This window comes from Lepus europaeus, chromosome 5 (assembly GCF_033115175.1).
Source record: "Lepus europaeus isolate LE1 chromosome 5, mLepTim1.pri, whole genome shotgun sequence".
Classification (NCBI taxonomy): domain Eukaryota; kingdom Metazoa; phylum Chordata; class Mammalia; order Lagomorpha; family Leporidae; genus Lepus; species Lepus europaeus.
The window spans coordinates 25705664-25728979 of record NC_084831.1 but is presented as its reverse complement, the minus strand read 5'-3'; the positions used below and the strand labels follow the sequence as shown (position 1 = coordinate 25728979).

The window sequence follows — 23316 nt, the reverse complement described above, 5'->3', positions numbered from 1 at the left end:
AAGGGGCCATCCTCGTTACCATTATCCTTGTCATTGTTCTGAACGTGACAGGTGATGTCTGCAGTGAGGCGCTGTCTCCTCTGAGATGGGAGCACAGAGCAATGGAGTCGGTGGCTGCAATCCTGGATGCCCTTGTTGATTTTCCAAACCTCGTAGTGTTCAGCCAAACGGTTCAGCAGCCGTTTATTAAGCCTCTAGTATGCGCCGAACAAGACCAGCCCTGTGCTGTGCTGCTTGCTGGCGCTCTCGAAGAGTGCATGATAGGCTGTGAACTCCAGGAGCTCAGAACCCACTGGAAAGAAACACGCACCCAGCGACTGGGAAAAGGAGAACAGAATCTTGCCAGAGAAAAGGCAAAGTTCTAGAAACCTGCCCCAAGAGGGCCTGGAGTTGGTCAGAGAAAGGGAGAGAGGAGATTCTGACATCAGGAAAGTTGCAGGGCAGCCATGGCCAGTTAGTGTCCACTACCACTGCAAGTTACCCCAAGACTTAGCTGCTCGAGCAAGGTAGGAGTGGTTTCTACTTCCTGTGAAAGAAATCTAGAGATTGGCACACACTGCTTGCTGATGGGGTGCCAGCACCCGGGTGCCTTTTTGTCTCTCTGCTCTACTGTGCTGCCCCTCAGATCCCATCCTCAAGGTTACCCTCAATCCACGGTGGTGACTGGGGTGTGGCCATCAGGTCCTTGACTGCAGGGAGGGAGGGAGGGCCGGCCAGCATTCCCTCTGCTGGGTCACCTTTGATAATACTTAGAGAATGGCTGCCGGGCACGGGAATACAGAAGTGAGCAAAGCTGAAAAGCTGCTCTCCTGGCGCCTACATTCCAGTGAAGGGAGATAGAAAGATATAAGGTTTATAGGTGGTAGGTGGGAGTACGAATCGCAACAGGGAGAAATCAGGGATTGGTGGCGGGCAGCCTTGGGGAACTGGGAATATCTGTTTGCTGCGAAGGAGCATTGAGCTAAGACTTGAATGGGGAGAGAGGAAGCGTGCACAGGAGGCGGGGACGCTGCATGCACGGAGGCCCGTGTGGTTGGAGCACAGTCGGCAAGGGGACCCCAGGAGTCGAGGCCACAGAGAGGATGCTTGGGCCACACTGCAGGGCCTTGGGTGCCTGTAAGCTTGTGGTCCTTTACTCTGAGACAGGAGGCTGTTGGATTGCTTCCAGCAGACCTGATCTAACTTGTGCATGCTTCTCTTTGGCCAGACCTGGCCACTCAAGAGGTTGGGAAATGTAGAATTTAGCTGACACTTTGAAGCTCTAAATTGAATCTGGGTTCTGTTATTTAAGGGTGGCGGGGGTGTGGGGGATAAATATGGAGCACCACAACTAGCTGTGTGAACTTGGTCCTGCGTGACTGAATTGCTATGAAATTCAGATAAGATTGGGTTCACTTTAATTGATGAAAAGGACAGATAAATGTCAGACATGGTGGCAGGTCCCTGAATCTCTGAGATTCACCTCTAGCTCACCCAGCGGCCATTTGTATTCTGGCCGGAGCCACAAGGCTTAGGTAGAGGACGGAGCTGATGCAGGGGTCAGGGAGATGCACCCCAGGGCACCTGGAGAAAGTCTTGAGGGGTCCTCTAGTGGGAGAGGGACCACGTCTGCACTCCCCTGGGTCTCAGGGCCGTCATGCACCCACGACCCCTCCCCTCAGCTGCGGCTGAACACTTAGGGAGCAGGACAGACTTGATGCGCTCGTGGACTCTGAGTCCCATCCTGTCAGTCAATAAGTTGATTGACAGCTGAGTGACAGCCTCAAGCAACAGCTGCCTCCCGTATAAGGGATCTGAAAAGGTACCCAGGTGACAGCAAGAGCCCTCAGCAGAGTGCCTTCCACACCAATCATCCCTGAGCTCTGATCCCTTCTGTTCCAGCCTCTTCTTTTTTTTTTTTTTTTTTAATTTTTGTTTTTTTGACAGGCAGAGTGGACAGTGAGAGAGAGACACAGAGAAAGGTCTTCCTTTGCCGTTGGTTCACCCTCCAATGGCCGCCGCGGCCGGTGCGCTGCAGCCGGCGCACTGCGCTGATCTGAAGCCAGGAGCCAGGTGCTTCTCCTGGTATCCCATGGGGTGCAGGGCCCAAGCACTTGGGCCATCCTCCACTGCACTCCCTGGTCATAGCAGAGAGCTGCCGGCCTCTTCTTGCCTTGCTCTGCCCTTTGAGTTTTTGAGTCCTTCTGAAGAGCTCTCTACACCTCTGCAGGAGCCCCCATCTCTGGGCCTCTCTGGGGCACCCCAGAATGTAGCCTCCAGCATTCTGATCGAAAACTGGTACTCAGTTGCCCCTCCCTGGAACTGACTGGCCTCAGCCATGTTGGCCTCTGCCCAGCCCTGATGTCAGGCCTCTTGACTATCCATGGTCTGAGCACAGGGGACCAAGGAAAAGCGGTGATGGATGAAGGGAACAGCAGCTGACAAGGGGGCTGTGGAGGAACCCCCCGAGTCTCCGGCCTCCCATCCTCCATCAAGTTCAGCCCTGATTGTGAAGACGTAAGGCGGGGGTCATTATCTCAGTGGGAAAATGCTACTGGCGAAATAAACTCGCAATCACCCGATTCCCTATGCAGAACCCTGGGGATCTGTCCTGGGGGCCTCAACTCCAGCTGGGAGTGGGGTTTCCTAACTCCAGGTGTCGGTTCCCATGCACTCAGAAGTACCTGTGAGGGGTGGACAGGATGGACATGACGGGGCCTGCCCGGCAGGTGCAGCCTCCCCTCCCCAGCCTGCAGCATGGTGGAGGCAGAACAAAAGAGAAAGACTGTTCTCCAAAAGCCAGCTGCAGACACAGAGCCCGGGCAGCCCGCCATGCAGGGTTGGGGGAGGCCTCGGTGGAGCACAGGGTGGACTGTGCCTGCCTGGCCTTGACCGTGGTAACCTGCCCGTGGCTGGGATGTGGTCCAGAGACCATGGGCTCCTAGCAGGTAGAACAGCACCTGTTCCTCAGTGGGGCAATGAGAGAGGAGAATTTGACCTCTCCAATGTGATTCCTGGCCCTGGATTTCCAACCCAGTTTAGAGATGCTCTTCGGCCTGAGTCCTCGTGCTCTCTGTGGACGGTTAAAATCAGGGCCTCCTCCTGGGTGCTGAAACACAGGCGGAAGCCACGCACGAGCCTGCCACATTCACAAATGGGCTTGTTCTTGTTTTCCAGAAAACCCACGAGAATCATGTTTTGATCCTGGTTCCATCAAGAACGGCACACGAGTGGGGTCTGACCTGAAGTTGGGCTCCTCCATCACCTACTACTGCCATGGGGGCTATGAAGTCGAGGGCTCCTCCACGCTGAGCTGTGTCCTGGGGCCCGATGGGAAGCCCGTGTGGAATAATCCCCGGCCAGTGTGCACAGGTGGCGTGAGCCCGGCCAGGGCTAGGGAAAGGGAAAACGGGGCACCATCCGCAGAGGAAGGCCTGGCAAGCCTGGGTTTGCTGTGCCTGAGGGTGGCTCAGGTACCTTTCAGCGTCCTTACCCCCATGGGTCAGATTCTCATGTCCTCAGCAGAGCCTCCCACCGATGCCACCTGGGACAAGGGAGCATCAAGGGGGCCCCCAGGCTTATTCTTGGGCCCCGGGGACAATTGCCGAGAGCTCAGACATGGACAGGTAAGGGCAGAGAAATGGGCTGGCTGCAGTAGGTTAAGCTTAGGATGAGAACATAGAGAATCCGAAAGGCCCCGTGGACAAGGTGAGAGGCTGGCACTGGGGCCCACCCCTTGTGGAAATTGGGTGCCAGGAAAGGAACAGAAGGTGGCAGGGTGATGTGGGCTGGCAGCTCCCCCAGGGCGTGGTCTGGGGAAGGAAGCTGGAACTTCCTGCTCATGCAGACACATGCCCACCGCAGGGGCACAGCCTCTTCCTCAGCCCCACAGGGCTCCCCCAGATCACCTTCAAGGGGTGATGCCAGTGTAGACAGACAGAGGGCAAGGGCTGGTGCTTGCCCAGGGGGCTCTGGATGGCATGGGGTGGATTTCAGGCCATGTGCCAGGCCAGCGAGAATGTCCTTGGACAGGGCAGGGCAGTATCCTCAGCACCACCCCCTTCTCTGTGCCAGCATCCACCCACCTCGAGGCAACCCCACCAGAGCCAGAAGCTGGGGACAGAAGACAGGATGGATAGCCGCTGAGAGGCCCATGAGGTCACGTGGACTTTCTCTGGTTTCTCTTTCAGCTCCCTGTGGGGGACAGTATGTGGGCTCGGATGGAGTGGTCCTGTCCCCCAACTATCCCCAGAACTACACCAGCGGACAGATCTGCTTGTATTTTGTCACTGTGCCCAAGGACTATGGTATGGCTTGGTTGGTTTGGTTTGGTTTGGTTTGTATGTTTTATGAATCCTTCCACCTTTCCAAAGTGGGAAACACCTGAGGCCCTTCTCAGTTCTCCAGTCGCCCAGTGGGAACAAGCAGACAGGACACCTGTGTCTGGATGCCCTGGCATGGGCTGACACAGAGCGAAGAAGGCACCCGTGAAACCAGCTGCACCCCAGAGCTGGTGGGAGGAGCTGGCTGGGACTGGAGGAGGCAGAGGGCGCCGGAGGGCCACCCAGCACAGCCCAAGTCTCTTGGGAACCCTGGTGGGTGTCCAAGGAGCAGGCAGGAGGAAGGGAATGGGAGGGAGTTGAGCTTGGACTTGCAGGTGACAGAGAGCAGGAGCCCCTCCGAGAACTGAGCCTGGCCCAGCAGCTACAGGTGGAACAAAGCAGGAAAAGGGTGAGGAGCGGGTAATGGCCCTGGACAGACAGAAACCTCCAGTTTCCAAGGGATGCAGGCAGAAAGTCGTAGGCATGTCACCCCGTGGTGGTGGGACCCTGCAAACCAGGGGATGCTCAGGAAGATCCTGAAGAAGAAGCAGGCAATGGGCCTGGCTGCCATCCCTGGGTCTCCTCCATGTGGGAAGACTCACAGGTATTTCTCAACACCGGTGACAGTGGCTGTGGCAGAGTCCTGACCGTCCAGGAGAGCTGCCTAAGATGGGATGGTGCAAGCTATTCACTAAGCATTAAGTCAGCGCCTCCCGGTGCCATCACTACGCAGGGGCTTGGAACCACAGAGGGGAGAGACATGTTCCTTGCCCTCTGTGAACTCAGCCGTGGCCCCAGGCGTCCCAGCACAGGCTCCTGCCCAGCCCCTGCACACTAACATGCAGGCGCACATGCTCCCAGAAGCCACTGGGGGCAGGAGCGTAGACCTGCAGGACCATAGACAGGAGAGCCCTAGACGATTGTCCAACCCAGTCTGCTCCCCAGAGCACAATCCTTGCTCTGCAGGCATGCAGTTTGTGCTTGAATTCCCCCAGTGATGAGGAGCTCAGGCCTTTGCAAGCCAATGCCAAAGCTACTTAGTGTCGTTGGCCTGGCATCCAACTGTGTAGAGCTGGGTCTGAAATTGGCAGTGATCTGGCACAAGACTCCCCCAGGCCCGGGCCCAGGGGCAGCTATATCCTCACCTTCCCCGGGGTCTTCCTTGGATTCCTCACCTAGGGTCTCCTGCCCCGTCCTAGTTCCCCATTACCACCAAACTTCACACTATCTAAAATGACATTGTTTCTCTACTTGCTGAAGTGCCTGTCTGGGTTTGGATTTTTGTTGTGTTTTTACTGTCTCTTCCCCCTGGAATGGACACTGCCTGTTCCTCACTGCAGGGGAGAGCAGAGAGAGGCCCCCGCTACCAGCCCTAACTCAGTGCCCATTTTCAGGATATAGCAAGGTACCCTTCCTCCTGCTCCTTGACCCATGAGCTGACAGCCAAGATCCTCCTACTCCACTCCCATTGCTTCTCTCAGCATTGCACACACTTTGTAGCCTGAGTCCCTCTCTGCCCCAACACACATGTGTGTACCCAGGCACAACCCACACAACATACACATGACACTATGCATGCACACGGCACTCATGTGCACAATACATAAACAGACACAATGCGTACAACACATACAACATGCACAAGAGACGAGAGACACAGCATACAACACAAACAATAGATACAGTATACATGTGGAACACAGGTACATACACGCACAGATGACACACATGCATACAACATACACACATAGCACATGGAATGCACGCACGTGCACATGCAGACAACACACACACAACATGTACAATGCACCAATCTGACTTCCTGCTTGCTCAAAGCTCTGAGTCTCAATTGAGAGTCCTCCACCCTGGCTCCTGTCCTCAGGGCATCAGGTTGCCTAGGAGTGAAGCAGGGGCTGGCGGGCAGCTGTGACAGCCTTGCCGCTGGTGGCCTAGCAGCAACCCAGGCCCCTCCAGCAGTGAAGAGCAGGGAGGGGAGGGCTGAGGACAGCCCCTGAAATTCACAGCTGCTGGCCTGAATGCCCAGCAAACAGCAAGGTGCACAGGCCTTATCTGATGAGGACCTCGGAGGGTTCCGGCCACCAGCTCTGCAGCCCCCTTCACACTAGCAGGTTGCCCTTGGGGAACACTGCTGACCTCTGAGCCTCCATCTCTTTGTCTCCAAAATAGGGGTAAAAATCTGGAAGACTCATGGTCTGAGATGATGGCCCTGGCAGACATGATATCTGCCCCGTGGGCTCTGGCAGAGGGCACTGGGCTGGAGAGGTTGTCTGTCCCATGGAGAGCTGCTGCTTGCCTGGGAGCAGGATGCTAGGCTCTGCGCCCTCCTGCCTTTCAATTGTGGGGGGGGTCTTGTGCTGAGGGGCTGCCCTGGTCTGCTGGATCTTCGAAGAACAGTAAGGGAGAATGGGGGTCCTGAGATGGTATGGAAAAAGGGGGGTGTCCCCGAAAGCCCCTCCACTGCCCAGATAGCTGTTGTGGCTGCTATCTGGGAGAGGACGAGGTTAGCTCCATGCCTTCCTCACCGGCCTGACCTTGGGGAGCATCCTTGACCTTGTCTTGCCCTTGGTGAAGAAGGCCAGCCTGGGGCCTAATCCAGCTCCCCATGCACCTGTGCCCCAGGTCTGGCAGTTGTGCCAATCAGCCAGGCAAAAGGGCACCCGTGAACCAACAAGCTCCTCCAGGTTGCCCTCCTCCGGGCCTGGGGCCCCAGACCCGGGCCCTTTTCTAGAGGTCTACACGCTGTGTCTCCTCCACAGTGGTGTTCGGCCAGTTTGCCTTCTTCCACACCGCCCTCAACGACGTAGTGGAGGTGCACGACGGCCACAGCCAGCACGCCCGGCTCCTCAGCTCGCTCTCCGGCTCCCACACAGGTACCCGGGCCCAGCCAGTGGTGGTGGGTGGAGGGCTGAGGCTGTCACGGGCAGGCTGCAAAGGCCAGGGGCCCCGTGAGCACTACATGGCCACGGGCAGAACTACACGCTTCCCGCCCTGCTCTCCGGGCTGCAGGAGCTGCCCACCCCGGAGCGTCTAGACCGCCACCAGTCTCCTGTGGGTTTGTATTCAGACCACACAGCTTTTTCCTAATTACCAGCATATTGCATTTTCATTGTAGACGTCTCGGGGCACAACAGAATACTCGTACAGAGAGTTAAAATAAAAACCGCCCTGGAAGAGCCGCTGATAAGATGGAGTGTCATTCCTTCCAGTCTTTACATCTACTCGACTTAATCTTTCACGTATTTTATTGCATAAAACAATATACATATTTGTATTGAAATATTTGCTGTGAGCTTTTCTCTGCTATATTCTCCCTCTATAATAGGATTTTTAAATGCTGCATAGTAGTCTCTCAGTTATTTAAGATTTATGCAATGAATTCCTCATTATGGAGCATTTTTATTCTTTCTAATTTTTCCCCCTTATGCATAGTAATTCAGTGCATTATACATGTATCTTTATGTGCAGTCTCTGACCTTAGACTAACTAGAAGTAGAATTACCAAGTTAGAGGATTTGTGAGATCATTAGGACTTTTTATACAGATTGCCAAACCCCCCTGAGAAAGATCTTGCTACTGTGTTCACCCAGGATGAGTCAGAGGGCCTGCTTTTTCTCACAAAAGCAGGTAATTAAAAAGACAAAGGCATCATCAGTTTGAAAGTGCAAATGGCATCTCATTTTCCAATTTGCCTTTTTTATTACTAGTTAGGGGGTAACCTTTTTGTAATGTGTTTATTGGCCCACACGTTTCTTGTTTGTGAATTGGTGTTGATTTTTCTATTAGCACTTATTTTCTTATTTATGGAGTGGAGTGCCATATAATTATAAGCTGTATATATTATACATGCTGAAAACCTTTTATCAAGATTATATGCTATAAAAAGCCTGCCCCTCCAATTTGTCACTTGCCATTTAATTTTCTTCAGGGCATGTTTTAATGTTAGAAAATTTAAATTTCCCATGATATCAGATCTATCTCTGTTTTCTTTTATAGTTTTCTCCTTTACTTTTAGTATAGATCAAATAAATATTCCTCTGTGCTTTCTTTTACTTTTTTTTTTCACTTCATTGTTTTGCTTTAATACCTTTGGCAATTTATTTAGATGTGTTATTTGATATAGAGAATTGAACCATATTCTTTCAAATTCATCAGTGGTCCAATGAGAATGCCAGCATATGTGAATGGCAGATTGACATACACAAGGGTACTTCAAAAAGTTGGTGGAAATGGAATTAAAAGAGAAGCTTATTGTGGTGCAAAAAAAATTAGAAATCCATATATATGAGGGATATTCAACAACATCATGGAAAATGTATGTGACAGGGAAAAAATGCATGGATTTCACAATTCTTTTCTTTTTTTTTTTTTTTTTTTTTTTTTTTTTTTTTTACTTATTTGAAAGGTAGAGTTAGACAGTGAGAGAGAGAGACAGAGAGAAAGGTCTTCCTTATGTTGGTTCACCCCCCAAGTGGCCGCTATGGCCGGCGCTGCGCCGATCTGAAGCCAGGAGCCAGGTGCTTCCTCCTGGTCTCCCATGCGGGTGCAGGGCCCAAGTACTTGGGCCATCCTCCACTGCCTTCCCAGGCTACAGCAGAGAGCTGGACTGGAAGAGGAGCAGCCGGGACTAGAACCCGGAGCCCATATGGGATGCCGATGCTGCAGGCAGAGGATTAGCCAAGTGAGCCATGGCGCCAGCCCCAGGATTTCAAAATTCTTAACAGCAAAATAAACTCCATTTTCCATGAATATTTTGAAGTCTCCTTAAACCTACCTTTTGCGAAGTTAAGCGTTGGTGTGTCTGCTTTGCACCCATTTCCTCTGAGTGCCTGCTTCGCCTTGTATCAGCTTTAATCACTGCACCTCTATCGAGGTGTTCACTTCTGTAACCCTTTCAATGCATGGCACCATCAGTGCCCATAACAGCCCCTCCCTTTTTTTCCTGAATGTTTTATTTGCCGTTCCCATTTACTTTAGCCTCCTAATAAAATTTAAAAGTACCTTGTCAAGTTTTAAAACATTGCATCAAAATGTTGACTGCAATTTTGTAAAACTTACAAATTAAACTGGGGAGAGCTCACATCTTTATGATGTCATCCCTTCTTCTACCCAGGAACATAATGCATCTCTCTATTTATTGATCATTGTAACGTTTGGAAAGTTGCTATAATTTTCATTTAAACAGTGTTTTGTTGTTGTTGTTAATTTTAACCCTAGATATTTCCTGGAGATTTTGGTTGTCTTTGTAGCTGCTGCCGATGGGCCTTTTATAGCCCCTGTTGTCTTCTGTTTTTTTTTTTTTTTTTTTTTTGACAGGCAGAGTGGACAGTGAGAGAGAGACAGAGAGAAAGGTCTTCCTTTTGCCGTTGGTTCACCCTCCAATGGCCGCCGCGGTAGCGCGCTGCGGCCAGCGCACCGCGCTGTTCCGATGGCAGGAGCCAGGTGCTTCTCCTGGTCTCCCATGGGGTGCAGAGCCCAAACACTTGGGCCATCCTCCACTGCACTCCCTGGCCACAGCAGAGAGCTGGCCTGGAAGAGGGGCAACCGGGACAGGATCGGTGCCCCGACCGGGACTAGAACCCGGTGTGCCGGCGCCGCAAGGCGGAGGATTAGCCTGTTGAGCCACGGCGCCGGCCGCGTCTTCTGTTTTTATTGTCGTGTGGTTGCAGAATGGGTTCTGTGGCATCTCTGCCTTGGGAACTGCATGTGATCCTACTAGTGACCAAAGACTGTTTTTTAAATCTCTGACTATCTGGGGAGAGCTTGTGTCCTCTGTGGGTAGAGAGGTGACCGAGGACAGACTCTAGCTTTGTGGTCACGCCAGCTGGGCTGGACTCTTCATCTCGGCTCGCCCACTGCTGAGTGACTCCTGGCACAGCGCCTGCTCTCTGAGCTACAGAGTCCTCTGAAATGCACAGAGTGAAAGTTCTGTCTCCCAGAGTTCTCTTTAGGAGAAAAGGAGCTTTCAATAACTAGTATCTCAGTCTTAATTTCATTTTTCAAATCCACTCTATCAGTGATCTAAACCAAATGATTTTTCAATGCCAACACCACATACATTCCCAATCAAGATGTGTAGGATCAGAATGTCCCAAGTTTTCAGAAATCTCTCAGTAGACAGGTGGATGAACTGGTGTATATATAGAGAGATATATAAGTGTAAGTATATGTATATGTATATGTATATGTATATGTATATGTATATGTATATGTAGACAGGTGTAAATACAGAGCTTGCAAATTTGGATATTGACATAGATACAGGTGTAGATATGTTCAAGCAGAAATACAGGATGGGTGGGTGGATGGGAGGATGGACAGATAGATAGCCATAAGTATAGATACAGATGTGTAAGTATAGGTTTAGGACCCAAAAAGAGAGATGTATGCACAGTGTTCATAGAAAATGCATAATATGAATAGGCCGGTGCCGTGGCTCACTAGGCTAATCCTCCGCCTTGCGGCGCCGGCACACCGGGTTCTAGTCCCGGTCGGGGCACCGGATTCTGTCGCGGTTGCCCCTCTTCCAGGCCAGCTCTCTGCTGTGGCCAGGGAGTGCAGTGGAGGATGGCCCAAGTGCTTGGGCCCTGCACCCCATGGAAGACCAGGAGAAGCACCTGGCTCCTGCCATTGGATCAGCGCGGTGCGCCGGCCGCAGCGCGCCTACTGCGGCAGCCATTGGAGGGTGAACCAACGGCAAAGGAAGACCTTTCTCTCTGTCTCTCTCTCTCACTGTCTACTCTGCCTGTCAAAAAAAAAAAAAAGAAAATGCATAATATGAATAAAAAAATAACCACAGGCTTTAATTTTCTTGAACTAAAACAAATTTATCTTTTTTTATTTTTTTTATTTTATTTTTTTTTATTTTTGACAGGCAGAGTGGACAGTGAGAGAGAGACAGAGAGAAAGGTCTTCCTTTTGCCGTTGGTTCACCCTCCAATGGCCGCCGCGGTAGGCGCGCTGCATCCGGCGCACCGCGCTGATCCGATGGCAGGAGCCAGGTGCTTCTCCTGGTCTCCCATGGGGTGCAGAGCCCAAGCACTTGGGCCATCCTCCACTGCCTTCCCGGGCCACAGCAGAGAGCTGGCCTGGAAGAGGGGCAACCGGGACAGGATCGGTGCCCCAACCGGGACTAGAACCCGGTGTGCCGGCGCTGCAAGGCGGAGGATTAGCCTAGTGAGCCGCGGCGCCAGCCACAAATTTATCTTTTAACTCCATTTTTGACAAGCTTGCAGAGGTACCTTCATGTATTTAGGACCTATAGATAAAAATATGGGTATCGATAAAGGGGTACAAGACCTATAGAAATAGAGAAAAGGAGAGAAAGAGAGAGTGAGAGATGCAAGCACAAGGTACTTCTAAAGCGTTACAGAAAATGAAAGGAAAAGACGAGTTTATTTTGGTGCAAAAAAGTTTGAAATCCATGCATACAAGGTGTCTTCAAGAAGTTCTTAAAAAAATATGTATTATGAAAGGATTCCCCAGGTTTTTTGGCACCAAAAAAAAGCTTATCTTTTAGTTCCCTCATCCACGAATCTTTGGAAGGCCCCACAAAGGCGACATCTAGGGATCGAGAGCAATAGACTCAGGTTCTCTCATTCCTCCTTCGGAGAAGCTCTGCCGTGGGCCATGCTGCTGCTTGTGGCACTGTCCCTGTCCCTGAGCTGTGCTGGGCTTTAAACAAAACTGAGGACCACGACCCATTAGGCTCCACTTCATCTTCCATGTTCCAGTTCTGCCCGGGAATATTGTGTCAAAGCAGCTCACCTGACAATTGAGCTACTCTGTCATCTTCTCTTGTTACTAACGGTTTTCCTGCCTGCACGGGCCTGACATGTCTTCCCTCATTTTCTCCCAGACCTTTTCTGTTGAGAGGAGGCTTGTTTGTTTTACTCGTCTGACATCAGTCACCTCGTTTTGGTCTGTGTCTGCCTTGCCCTCGTTTTGATCTTGCTTTCTAACATCCCCATTCACGCCTGACCCGTCTCTAAAGTTCCAAGTTTTCCTTGGTGTCTTTGGACTTTGTTTTGTTAGGATTGCTAGCGATTACTGCTAAGTTATGGACTCCTTCCCCGAGAACAAGTTTTGACATTTCCAGCTCACGTGTTCCCTCATTAACAAGAGCTGTTTCACACGAACCGCTCTTCCCGATTGTGTTTAGCCCTGCCAGTTCTTGAATTCCCTCCTGTCCCCTCTTCTCTTTCAGTGGGTTTGATGGCTGCAGTGCTCTCTGTCATCTTGCGTGTATGGGATGCGTTCCTTGTGCTGTATCCCGTAAATGACAACTTGACTGCACACCAGGTTAGGGGCCACACACTCCACTGGTCAATACCCCAGCGATGGTTCCCTTTTACTCCACTATTCAGTATTACAAATCAGGGTCCAGCCTGATTCACTGACCTCGCATGGGAGCTGTGCTTCTCGGTGCATGGGACTTTCCTACTTTTTCTTCCTTTTCAAACTTGAGCCACACGCTTGGGTGTGTTACGATGGAAGGAGGCCCCTTTGCACTAACTGGATCTGGGACGTGGCACACTCCTTCCATCTGAATCTCAAGACTTAGCAAAGGAAGCTCCTCTCTTAAGTTGTTTTTCTCCTTCAGTTTCTCTGTCTTGCTCTCTGGCATTTCTGACATATGCCTGTTGGATTTTTTTCCATCTGTCCTCCATGTCGCCTGTCATTTCTCCAATAATTTTCATCTCTTCATTCTTTCCCTGTGGATTCTGGAAGAGTGGCCCCCAAATTCCTCTTCCTGTCACTGTTCAGTTCCTGGGGACTCCAGCTGCCGGTGCCAGCATCTCACCTCCTTGTGCCTTCACCGGCCACCAGTCTTGCCTCTGGCACGTCTCCTCCTGTCACCTCACCAATGCCATACTCGGCTTAACCTTGTGACAACCACGGCCAAGGATCTTCTGAGATTTTTGCCTGTTCTTTGTTGTACCTCCCATAAAAACGTTTGCTTTGACTTCTCAGGGGAGTCTCCCCCTTAAAGTCCAGAAATCTTCCCTTGAGTCCAGCGATTTTCCTCTGTGCTTTCCTGTGCTTGTGTCCAGGACTGAAGCTACCGCGGGCTCTGTGAGCAGTCCCTGGGGCACTGACCCACTTCTCTGAGGACGGAGGAGGGGAGGTTGGGAGGGCTGAGCTCTGCTCTGCTCACGTCCATCTCCAGGAGGAGCTGAGATGGCGGTGATGGTGAAGACAGGTGGTCTTCATGACTTCTTGTTTTGAGTAGGGAGCCAGAGGTCAGCTGGGGCAACAACTCCCGGCTGGGCCCAGCCATCTGGGCCGCGTGTAATGTTAGCTTGCCATGCAGCAGTCTCTCTGCTCCTCATGGCCACTGGCTCCACGTGGGCGTTCTGGAGGCACTGCTGGGCCTCCCCGTGGCTGCCCACTCTGCTGTAGCCTGGTTCCCGGTTATCACTGCTTCCCCTCTCAAGGCGTGGTCAGCAGCCATTCTCAGGGGTCCCTGTGTGTGCAGAGGGGCAGCATGACGACAAGCAGCCCTGAGCGTCAGGGCTTCACCAGCTCTGTTGGGCACTGTCTTTCCCCTCAGCCACCCTCACCCATGGCATGCAGCAGCCACACCTCCGCCTTGTGCTGCAGAGGCCGGCGGCCTCCACAGCTCCCCGTGCCACTGCAGGTTTCCTCCCAAGCTGTGTGTCATCAGTTGGGTGACAGCACACCCTGGCTTGCCTGGGACAGCCCCCCAGGTCCACTTGATTGTCCCAGCATAGCTATTATGCCCTTTCACACTCAATAGTGTCCTGATATAAACATCCTTCAAGAAGCTTGTGGAAAATGCAATTAAAAGATAAAAAACATGTATATTGATGTGAGAAATTTTGGACACCCATGCACAGCATCATCTTTCTTTCTAAGATTTATTCATTTGTTTGAAAAAAAGAGTTTCAGAGAAGCAGAGGTAGAGAGAGAGAGAAAGAGAGAGAGATTTTCCATCCACTGGTTCATTCCCCAAATGGCTACAACAGCTGGGACTTGAACTGGCACCCATATGGGATGTTGTCACTACAGGTGGTGGCTTTATCCGCTATGCCACAGCCCCAGCCCCACACAGTATCTTCTAACACACATTGTTCTAACACGTGAATTTTGTGTGTGCAGTAAAACCGTGAGGTCTTGTTACCAGAAGGCTTGGATGTGGGAGGAGCTGCTGTGTGGTGTGGCAGCCCCTCCTTCGTGGCCAGGACTGTGCCTGCTGGGCCCGATGGCTGGCCTCACTGTCCTCCTCTCCCCCTTGTCCCTTACCTCGGCAGGTGAGTCGCTGCCCTTGGCCACCTCCAATCAAGTGCTCATCAAGTTCAGTGCCAAAGGCCAAGTACCAGCCAGAGGCTTCCACTTTGTCTACCAAGGTATGTGGCATGTGGGGGTCCCAAAGTGGTCATGGAGGGAACAGGTGCCTTTGACCCTAGTCTGAGCCTCTTCCTCTGTGTTTGGGGACAATTGCTGGTTTGTGAGGCACATCCCTGAAATTCAGTTGAATTTAGTCTGTTCACTTACCCAATAGACATTTCTTAGACCAAACTCTGTGGAATGAGCAAGGAAACCAGACCCAGGGAACCAGTCTCCGCCCCCACACCCACCCCTCCATGCTCCAGTGGAGCCTAGATGGCCTTGGAGTGAGCAGCCCGGGCCTCTTACCGGGACTGTCTCCCCTGGAAGCTTTGTTTGGTCTACGAGGTGCAGAAAAAGTGTAGGGCAAGGAAGGGGTCCAGCATCCGATGGGCGTGGATTTGAACCCCAGCCCCACCACTTTTCAGCTGGGCCCTGCTGCTGCACGTCCTGGAGCCCCAGTTTGCCCACCTGTAAGATGGGGGGTGGGGAGTAATAGCACCACACCGACAGGATTAAGAGCACACAGAGTACCTGGTAGCAAGCAGGTCATCAGCCTGTGTTGCCATCCTTACTGGCCCAGAAAGGTGATGTCTTAGCGCTCCTGGTGTCCAGGTGCAGGCCCCAACCTCCAGGGGTCCAGAGGACATCCATCTTCATGGAGCCCAGGTTCCAAGCATGGTCCTGTTCATTCTACTCTGCCCAGGATGGGCCTCCCTGGGGGGCACCATCCCTGAGCCTGGGTCCCATCAGCCACTGCAGAGGTCAGGGACGGCATGGGAGATTCAGAGAGAGCAGAGCCCTGGGTATGGTGTTAAGACCCACAGGGAGGAGAGGCCAGAAGCAGGGTGGAGTTGCCGGGAGCCAAGAAAGCCCATCCTCCTGTTAGGGAATGGGGTCCCTGATGGACCAGGTACATCACACTACCATGGCAACCACTCCATGGCTCCAGAAGCTGTGCATCCAAAGCTGAGTTCCAGTACAGTGGGCCCCATCCAGAGAGCCCCGCCCCCTGCTCCAAGGGAAGTGCCAAGCCTCCCAGGCTCCCTGCAGGCTGTCTTTGCTCCAGTCCCATCGTCTGCATCCCTGGACCAGCTTCTGGAGGGATGCGGCCCACCTCTCAGTGCCCTTGTCCCCTGCAGCCGTGCCCCGGACCAGCGCCACGCAGTGCAGCTCTGTGCCAGAACCCCGCTACGGCAAGAGGCTGGGCAGTGACTTCTCCGTGGGCGCCGTCGTCCGCTTCGAATGCAATTCCGGTTATGCCCTGCAGGGGTCCCAAGAAATCGAGTGCCTCCCTGTGCCAGGGGCCTTGGCCCAGTGGAATGTCTCGGCACCCACGTGTGTGGGTGAGTACCGGGACAGCCAGGGCCAGGTGAGGGAAGGCAGTGAGTGGGGGCACTGACAGCCCCTTTTCCCTGGGAGAGGCGGCAGGCCCAGCAGATGCCTGAGGCGCATGGCAGCCCCCTGCCAGCTGTGTGGCATAGGGAGACTGTCCCATAGTCCTGAGGCTGGGTGTGAGAGCAGCAAGGAGGAGGAGCTGGGGTATTGGGGTAGGCATGCCTGGGGTCCTGGTCCTTGAATCGGGGTTTAGGGGGACCAGTCCTTGGTAGAAGCCAGAGCCAGAACAAAAAAGTGTTCCTGAGGACACGAAGAAGGAAACCAGCATGGAGAAGTCCCAGGCAGAGGCTGGGGGCCCTGAGGGAGGAGCCTGTGTGGGGAGCCCTGGGGTCCAGTGGGAGGAGCCTCTGACCATGGTTGCGTCCCCTCCCAGTGCCGTGCGGAGGCAACCTCACAGAGCGCAGGGGCACCATCCTGTCCCCCGGCTTCCCGGAGCCATACCTCAACAGCCTCAACTGTGTGTGGAAGATCATGGTCCCTGAAGGTGCTGGCATCCAGGTAGGGGCACGCGGGCACCTCAGGCTGGCAGGTGCTAGGCTGGGCCCTGCCCCTGTGGCCCACACACAGGGACAGGGGAGGGGCCAGGCAGCTTGGGAAGCAGGACAGGTGGGCACTGGCTGGGCCGCTGGGAAGGCAGAGAGAAGACAGTAGCCTGTACCTGGGATAGGAAGTGGGAGGACTCAGCTGTTCTCCAAATGGCTTGAGGGGTTTTCCTTAGGACTGAAGAGGGTAGAGAGGGAGACTACAGAGGAAGGCTTGGAGGAGAAAGAACAAAGTACCCGGCACACCTGGCGTATCCCAGCCAGAGCTCAGATGCTGAATGGGAGGCATGACCAGCGCCTAGGGCCAAGGGCCAAGTGAAGGGGGCGCCGACTTGGGGCAGAGGCTTGGAGGAGGGGCAGGAGCCTGCAGGCCAGCAGAGAGGCAGCAGGCTGGGGCTGGGGCTGGGGCTGCACTGGCCTGGCTGGGAGTGGGCGGCTGGCTGCATGCTACAAGACATCTCCTGCAACCAAGTCAGGAAAGGGAGGAGCCCACAGAATGTTCCAGAAGGGAAGGGGAAGTCAGACCACAGGAATCCCAGTGCCTGAATGTAGCCACTTATTTCACACCTGGACAGAGAGCTCCTTGGAGGTAGGGACTACATCTTACATTGTCTAAGAGGCATAGCTCAGTGTCAGGCCAGAGTGGCTGCAGAGTGAAAATAAACTCACAATGGGGGTGGGAGGAGGGGAGGAGGAGGGAGGGGAGGGGAGGGAGACAGGCAGAGTAAGGCAGGTGACTCGGACTGCATAAACCACACTTCAGTCCTTCTGCCTTCCCAGATCCAAGTCATCAGTTTTGTCACAGAGCAGAACTGGGACTCCCTGGAAGTGTTTGACGGTGCGGACAACACGGTCACCATGCTGGGGAGTTTCTCAGGTAAGGCGGGGCTTCCAGGGGCGTCAGAGATGGATATGAGCATCCTTATTATGATCGAGATAGAACTCGTGTATCATGAAACTTGCCGTTGTAACATACACATGCCATTGGTGGTTAGTACAGTCACAGGGTCCCACAAGTGTCACTGCTGTCTAATCCCAGGACATTTTGATCACCCCAAAAAGAAATTAGGGACCCATTTGTACTCAGCTCCCATTCCCACCCCACCCCCCCAGTCCTTGATAGCCACTCCTTTACCTTTTAGCCCCATGGGCTGGCCTGGCCTGGGCATTCGATGTGAAAGGACTCATACTTTATGTGTCTGCCTTCTCTGCACTTGGCACATGTTCAAGGTCAACACCTTGTCAGGTGGACTGGCCCTAGTTTGGATGGGGACTCAGTATTTTGTTTATCCACTCAGTGTGTGAGCACGTGGGTTGTTCCACTTTGGGCAGATTATGAACAATGCTGGCATGAACATTGAGAGGTTTTGTGGGGTGTACGCTGTCCGTTATCTTGGGTGTCCGCCTAGGAAGGGGTCGCTGAGTCCTGCAGTAGCTGTGTTTAGCTGTCTGGGGCATGGCCAGTCTGCTTTCCAAAGTGGGCACAGCTCTGTCTGTGCCAGTGGGGGCTTCCCACAGAGTATGGGGCCAGAATCCTATGTTACCAAGACACCGGAAGTGGGATCCATGCTCCCCCAAGTGATCTGTCTATCATGCTGACTTGCCCAGATAACTGGACGTGTCAGGGCCATTTTGACAATGCCTTGGCAGGGCCACCGAGGAACTCCCCACCTGCAGATCTGCAGCTATGGCCCTGCTCATCCTGCGGGAAGTGGTTTGGAGTCCACCTTCCCTGAAACCCAGCGCTCTAAGGGGTGCTAATTTACCGTTCGGTGTCTTCAACCATGGGGGCCCCCTGGGGGTCTCGGTGGGAGGACGTCGGCAGAAGCAGTAGGACCTCAAGGTTGGGGGCTGTGGGGAGACTCAGCCTAAATGACCCTGGTTTCTTTGCCCAGGGACAACCGTGCCTGCCCTTCTGAACAGCACCTCCAACCAGCTCTACCTTCACTTCTACTCCGACATCAGCGTGTCTGCAGCCGGCTTCCACCTGGAGTACAAAAGTGAGAATCCAGAGTCTTGGCTCGGGGTGGGGGGCTGGGTGGGTACCCACAGCTGCTGGGTAGCCCCTGGGGTTGCATATTCTCCACCCCACATAAGCCTTGCACAGACCTGCACAGCCAAGACGCATGGCAGAGCCGAGCTTCGCCAAGTGGAACCTGTGTGTTTCCTGTGTATCCCCATCGGCACAGGGCAGGAGGCTGGGTCACAGACCAGGGCCCCAGGACATATCCTGGGATGTAAGTAAGTGGCAGGGTTTCCGTCTTCCAGTTCTGGAGATGGGTCTCTAACCCCTGGCTCTGTGATGCAGTTGTCTTTGAAAGTGCCCCCCCCCCCCCCCCCCGCCGCAGAAACTTCATTCCCTGTCTACCAGATCGCTTCCTTCCAGACTCAAACCCTTACACCCTGGCCTCCAGCATCCTTACGAGTTCATGGTTAAAGCTCTCAGCAAGAAACACATGGCCCTGAGGAGCAAAGAATGAGGTTCCTAGGGAGACTGCTGGAGTCCTGGGACCCCCGTCCCCACTTGGGCATAGGAGAGAGTAGGTAGGCAGCAGCATCTGTGACCCCTTCATGCAGCAAACACTGAGCATTTGCAACCTGCCAGGTGCTATGCTGGGTTTTGCTAGGACTGGGTGAGATCAGGATGGCTGGTATCCCCGGAGCCCACTGGAGAGAGGCAGACACGTGGACAGGAAGTGCAGGGTAACACGGAAGATGCTCTCGTGGATGTCTCCAGAAGACGGAGCTGCAGCTCTAAGGGCCGGGTGGAGAAGTGAATGTCAAGGAGAACCTTGGAGTGCCTGCGAGAGGCGAGCCCTAATAGGTGCCTACAGAACCAAGATGAGTAAGACACGGTCCCTGCCTTCAAAAGCACACAGCGTAGGGGGAGAGGTGGATCTGCACACAGGCATTTCAGTGAAGCCGGATATGCTAGGGAGGTACAGAGCTAAACCTGGCCAGGCAGGCCTTGTGGAAGGGGAAGGCCTGAGTCAGGCTTGCAAAGAGAAGTCAGAAATGCAGGAAGGCATGGGCATGTGTGACAGTATGGGCATGTGTGACAGTATGGGCATGTGTGACAACATGGGCATGTGTGACAACATGGCCTGTGCAGAGACAACCCCGGGGTGGCTAGAGGCCTGGTGGGGTCAGCCCCAGATCCTACACAGGTGCCACCTGGCTCACCCACATAAGTGGGCTTCATCTAGGTGGTTGGGCAAGGCTTACCTGGATCCTAGGATGCTCCTCACTGAAAGAACTAATAGAATTTAGCTTGAAGCAAAGACCCAGAGGGCGCTGGACAGGGCTGGGACCCCAGACCTTCCCCTCTGCAGACAGCTGAGGCATCACTCACCTGGAGGAGGAGTAGCCCAGGTTTCTTGAATAATTCACACTCTTCCTTTTACCCTCTTCTCTCTTCTCCCAAGTTGTGTGTCTTCGTCGAGTATTTTGAGTCTGTAAGTGTTCTCTGGAGTCACCTTTGTTCTTTCTTCTTCCAAAGATTCACTTCTTCCCTAAATCACTCACTCACTGTGCTTCGTGCCCAGCAAAACGTCCCTGTCTGTGTGCAAGGGAGCTGGCCGTTGTCTCAGGAGCAGACGCTGCTCATCGCTGTCCTCTTGTGCTGGGACCTGGGAGGGAAGACAGCCCCCCAAGGTCTTTGCAGACTGGAACTCCTGGGAGCCAGGCCCCTGCAGTCGTCGTCTGCCTTGCAGCTAATCTACCAAGGGGGTGAGGAAGATGAAGAATTAGCTGCTGCGGTAGAGGGCAGTGGCTTCGCAGAGTGCTGTAAAGTCACATCCACAGCCATGACTCACGCTTAATTTCCATTTAATTGAAATGGAAATGGAACAATATGCTTTCAAACGTAATAAATTACATATGATAAAAAATCATTGTCCCTCTGTTGAAGCATGGCTTAAATAAAATCAGGCTGTGCAGTGTTAGAGAAATTGCAGTGGCCCTTCCGCCTCCCTCCTGCTTTGTTCTGGTTCTCTCTGCCCATCCCTGCCTTCCCAGTGAGAGGTCTCAAGTTCTGAAGCTGTGAGCAGCCCCTGGGGGCTGGGCTGCATTCTTCTTGAAGCACGGGGAGGAACTGGGAGAAAGAGACAGGAGGCCCCTAGGACGAGGCCCTGCAAACGCACTCTGGTGATCTTTCAGTCCTTGGCCTGGGCCTTTGTCTCAGCTGCTGGGATATTAGGACATGGGCCCCCAAATGGCCTGCATTTCCAAGCTTCCCGTTCACATGCAGGTCAGGAACTGCCTGGGAAGGGTGTGAGGGAGTTTTCTGGAGCAACTGCAATGCTCTGTAGTTTGTTTGTTTGTTTGTTTTGGTAAGTATAAATTTCCAAAGTACAGTTTATGGATTACAATGGCTCCCCCCCCATAATTTCCCTCCCACTCGCACCCCCCCCATCTCCCGCTGCCTCTCCCATTCCATTCACATCAAGATTCATTTTCAATTATCTTTATATACAGAAGATCGATTTAGTATATATTAAGTAAAGATTTCATCAGTTTGCACCCACACAGAAACACAAAGTGTAAAATACTGTTTCAGTACTAGTTATAGCATTACTTCACATTGGACAACACATTAAGGACAGATCCCACATGAGAAGTAAGTACACAGTGATTCCTGTTGTTGACTTAACAATTTGACACTCTTGTTTATGGTGTCAGTAATCTCCCTAGGCTCTAGTCTTGAGTTGCCAAGGCCATGGAAGCCTTCTGAGTTCGCTGACTTCGATCTTATTCCAACAGGGTCATAGTCAAAGTGGAAGTTCTCTCCTCCCTTCAGAGAAAGGTACCTCCCTCTTTGATGGCCCCGTTCTTTCCACTGGGATCTCACTTGCAGAGATCTTTCATTTAGGTCTTCTTCTTTTTTTTTTTTTTTCCCAGAGTGTCTTGGCTTTCCATGCCTAAAATATTCTCATGGGCTCTTCGGCCATATCCAAATGCCTTAAGGGCTGATTCTGAGGCCAGAGTGCTGTTTAGGACATCTGCCATTCTATGAGTCTGCTGTGTATCCTGTTTCCCATGATGTATTGTTCTCTCCCTTTTTGATTCTATCAGTTAGTATTAGCAGACACTAGTCTTGTTTGTGTGATCCCTTTGACTCTTAGACCTATCAGTATGATCAATTGTGAACTGAAATTGATCACTTGGACTAGTGAGATGGCATTGGTACATGCAATCTTGATGGGATTGTATTGGAATCCCCTGAATGCTCTGTGGTTTTGACAGGGGTTTGGGTGACACAGGTGCCAGCTTGTGTCAACACTCAGCACAGGTGCACGCTTCCAGTCATGACAGCGTAAACGCGGACAATTCGTGCGTTTCATTGTATGCAAGTTCCTCTCTGAAGAAACAAAAAGCCCAGGTAGTTATCAGAGCCTCCTGAATGGATGACCACCCAGCTGCTGCACAACGAGGGGCTGGGGCTGGGGACTGAGGCTCACGGGTCCTTCCTCACTCCTTTCCACAATCACTCGGCTCCCTGCAGGTGCATGGGGTCCCAGGCAGCCTGGATCTCCCAAGGCAGCCACCCGGAGGGCAGAGTCTGCCCTGACCCAGACTGCTTGTGCAATCCCCAAGTGCCTAGAGTGAGACCTGGCTACACAGGTTAGCTCCCCGCCCTCCTCTCCCTTCTACTGTCCGTGCTCTGGGTGGAGAAGGCATGGTACAGCCACACCTTGAGCCCTCCAGCCCTCGCCAAGTCCACTCTGACACACGGAGATTTACTTAGTGCCTTTTGAGGGCCTGTACCTGCAGATGCACTCCCTCAGGGTGTGGGAGAAGCACAGAGGCTGCCCATCAGGAGATGCCACACTTCCACCTGCTGCCTGGGAGTCAGCCAGGACAGGGTTCAAAGCAGGGTGAGGATGATCTCAGGAGAAGAGGCGAGAGCCACAGTGGACAGGGTCAAGCATGAGCTCATGTGGCTTCAGCCTTTGTCCTCCTGTTGGGCAGAGCTGGGGTCAAATTGGGCGTGGTCTGAATCTTGGCTCTGTGGTTTACGTAGTTCTCAGGCCGGTGCTCCCCTGTGATGTGGAGTGACATGGCCGCGGCGAGGGGAGGAGGGCACGTGTGGCCCCACAGGCCCCGTCCTGCTCATGGGACGTGCCGGCCATGTGCTGTTCCTGTGCGGAAGGCCTGAGCAGAAAGGAGGAGGAGGAGGAGGAGGAAGGCCGAGGTGGGTGCCGAGGAAATCGCTGTGTGCGATGCTGGGTGTATAAGGAGGGCGGGGTCAGCACTGTTCGGAGTGCAAAAATCAAGAAGGAGTAGGAGCCCACGGAGGTGAGGCTGGAAGGGCCCCGGCCAGGGTCGTGAAGGCTCTGGACGAGCAGGGTGGACTCCGTGTGATGGCAGAGTGGTGGCCTAGGGAGTGCCCTGGCACAGGGGGACAGGCTCAGCAGGCCCGGCTGCCGGTGAGGGTGGGGTGGTTGGAGCAGCCCAGTGGGCGGGTAGGGAATGAGAGGGGGCAGTGCTGATCGTGGGAGGCAGAGCTCAAGGAGCCACTGGCTGCTCCCTGACCGGAGCTAGCCTGACCTTGAAAATACAGCAGGAGAAATTTGGCAAACTGCCTCCGGACCACCTGCACCAGCCCGCGGGCTTAGCCTGAGCCCCTGAGCATCGCCGAGGCACATCTGGGAGAGAAGCGCCCTCCTCCCGCCTCTCCCCCTGTGTCTTGGCACTTCGGATCTGTC

The 23316-nt window shown here is 53.3% G+C and overlaps 1 protein-coding gene across 1 annotated transcript in view; it reads left to right on the top strand.

Moving 5' to 3' along the window:
* Positions 1-23316, top strand: part of CSMD2 (CUB and Sushi multiple domains 2) — a 615632-nt gene that overhangs the window by 482087 nt on the left and 110229 nt on the right. Inside the window, exons 30-37 of the mRNA XM_062193240.1 lie at positions 3157-3351; positions 4170-4286; positions 7079-7192; positions 14594-14689; positions 15812-16015; positions 16441-16565; positions 17390-17486; positions 18505-18609. Coding sequence (XP_062049224.1) covers positions 3157-3351; positions 4170-4286; positions 7079-7192; positions 14594-14689; positions 15812-16015; positions 16441-16565; positions 17390-17486; positions 18505-18609 — 1053 coding nt within the window. The remainder of the gene's footprint in view (positions 1-3156; positions 3352-4169; positions 4287-7078; positions 7193-14593; positions 14690-15811; positions 16016-16440; positions 16566-17389; positions 17487-18504; positions 18610-23316) is intronic.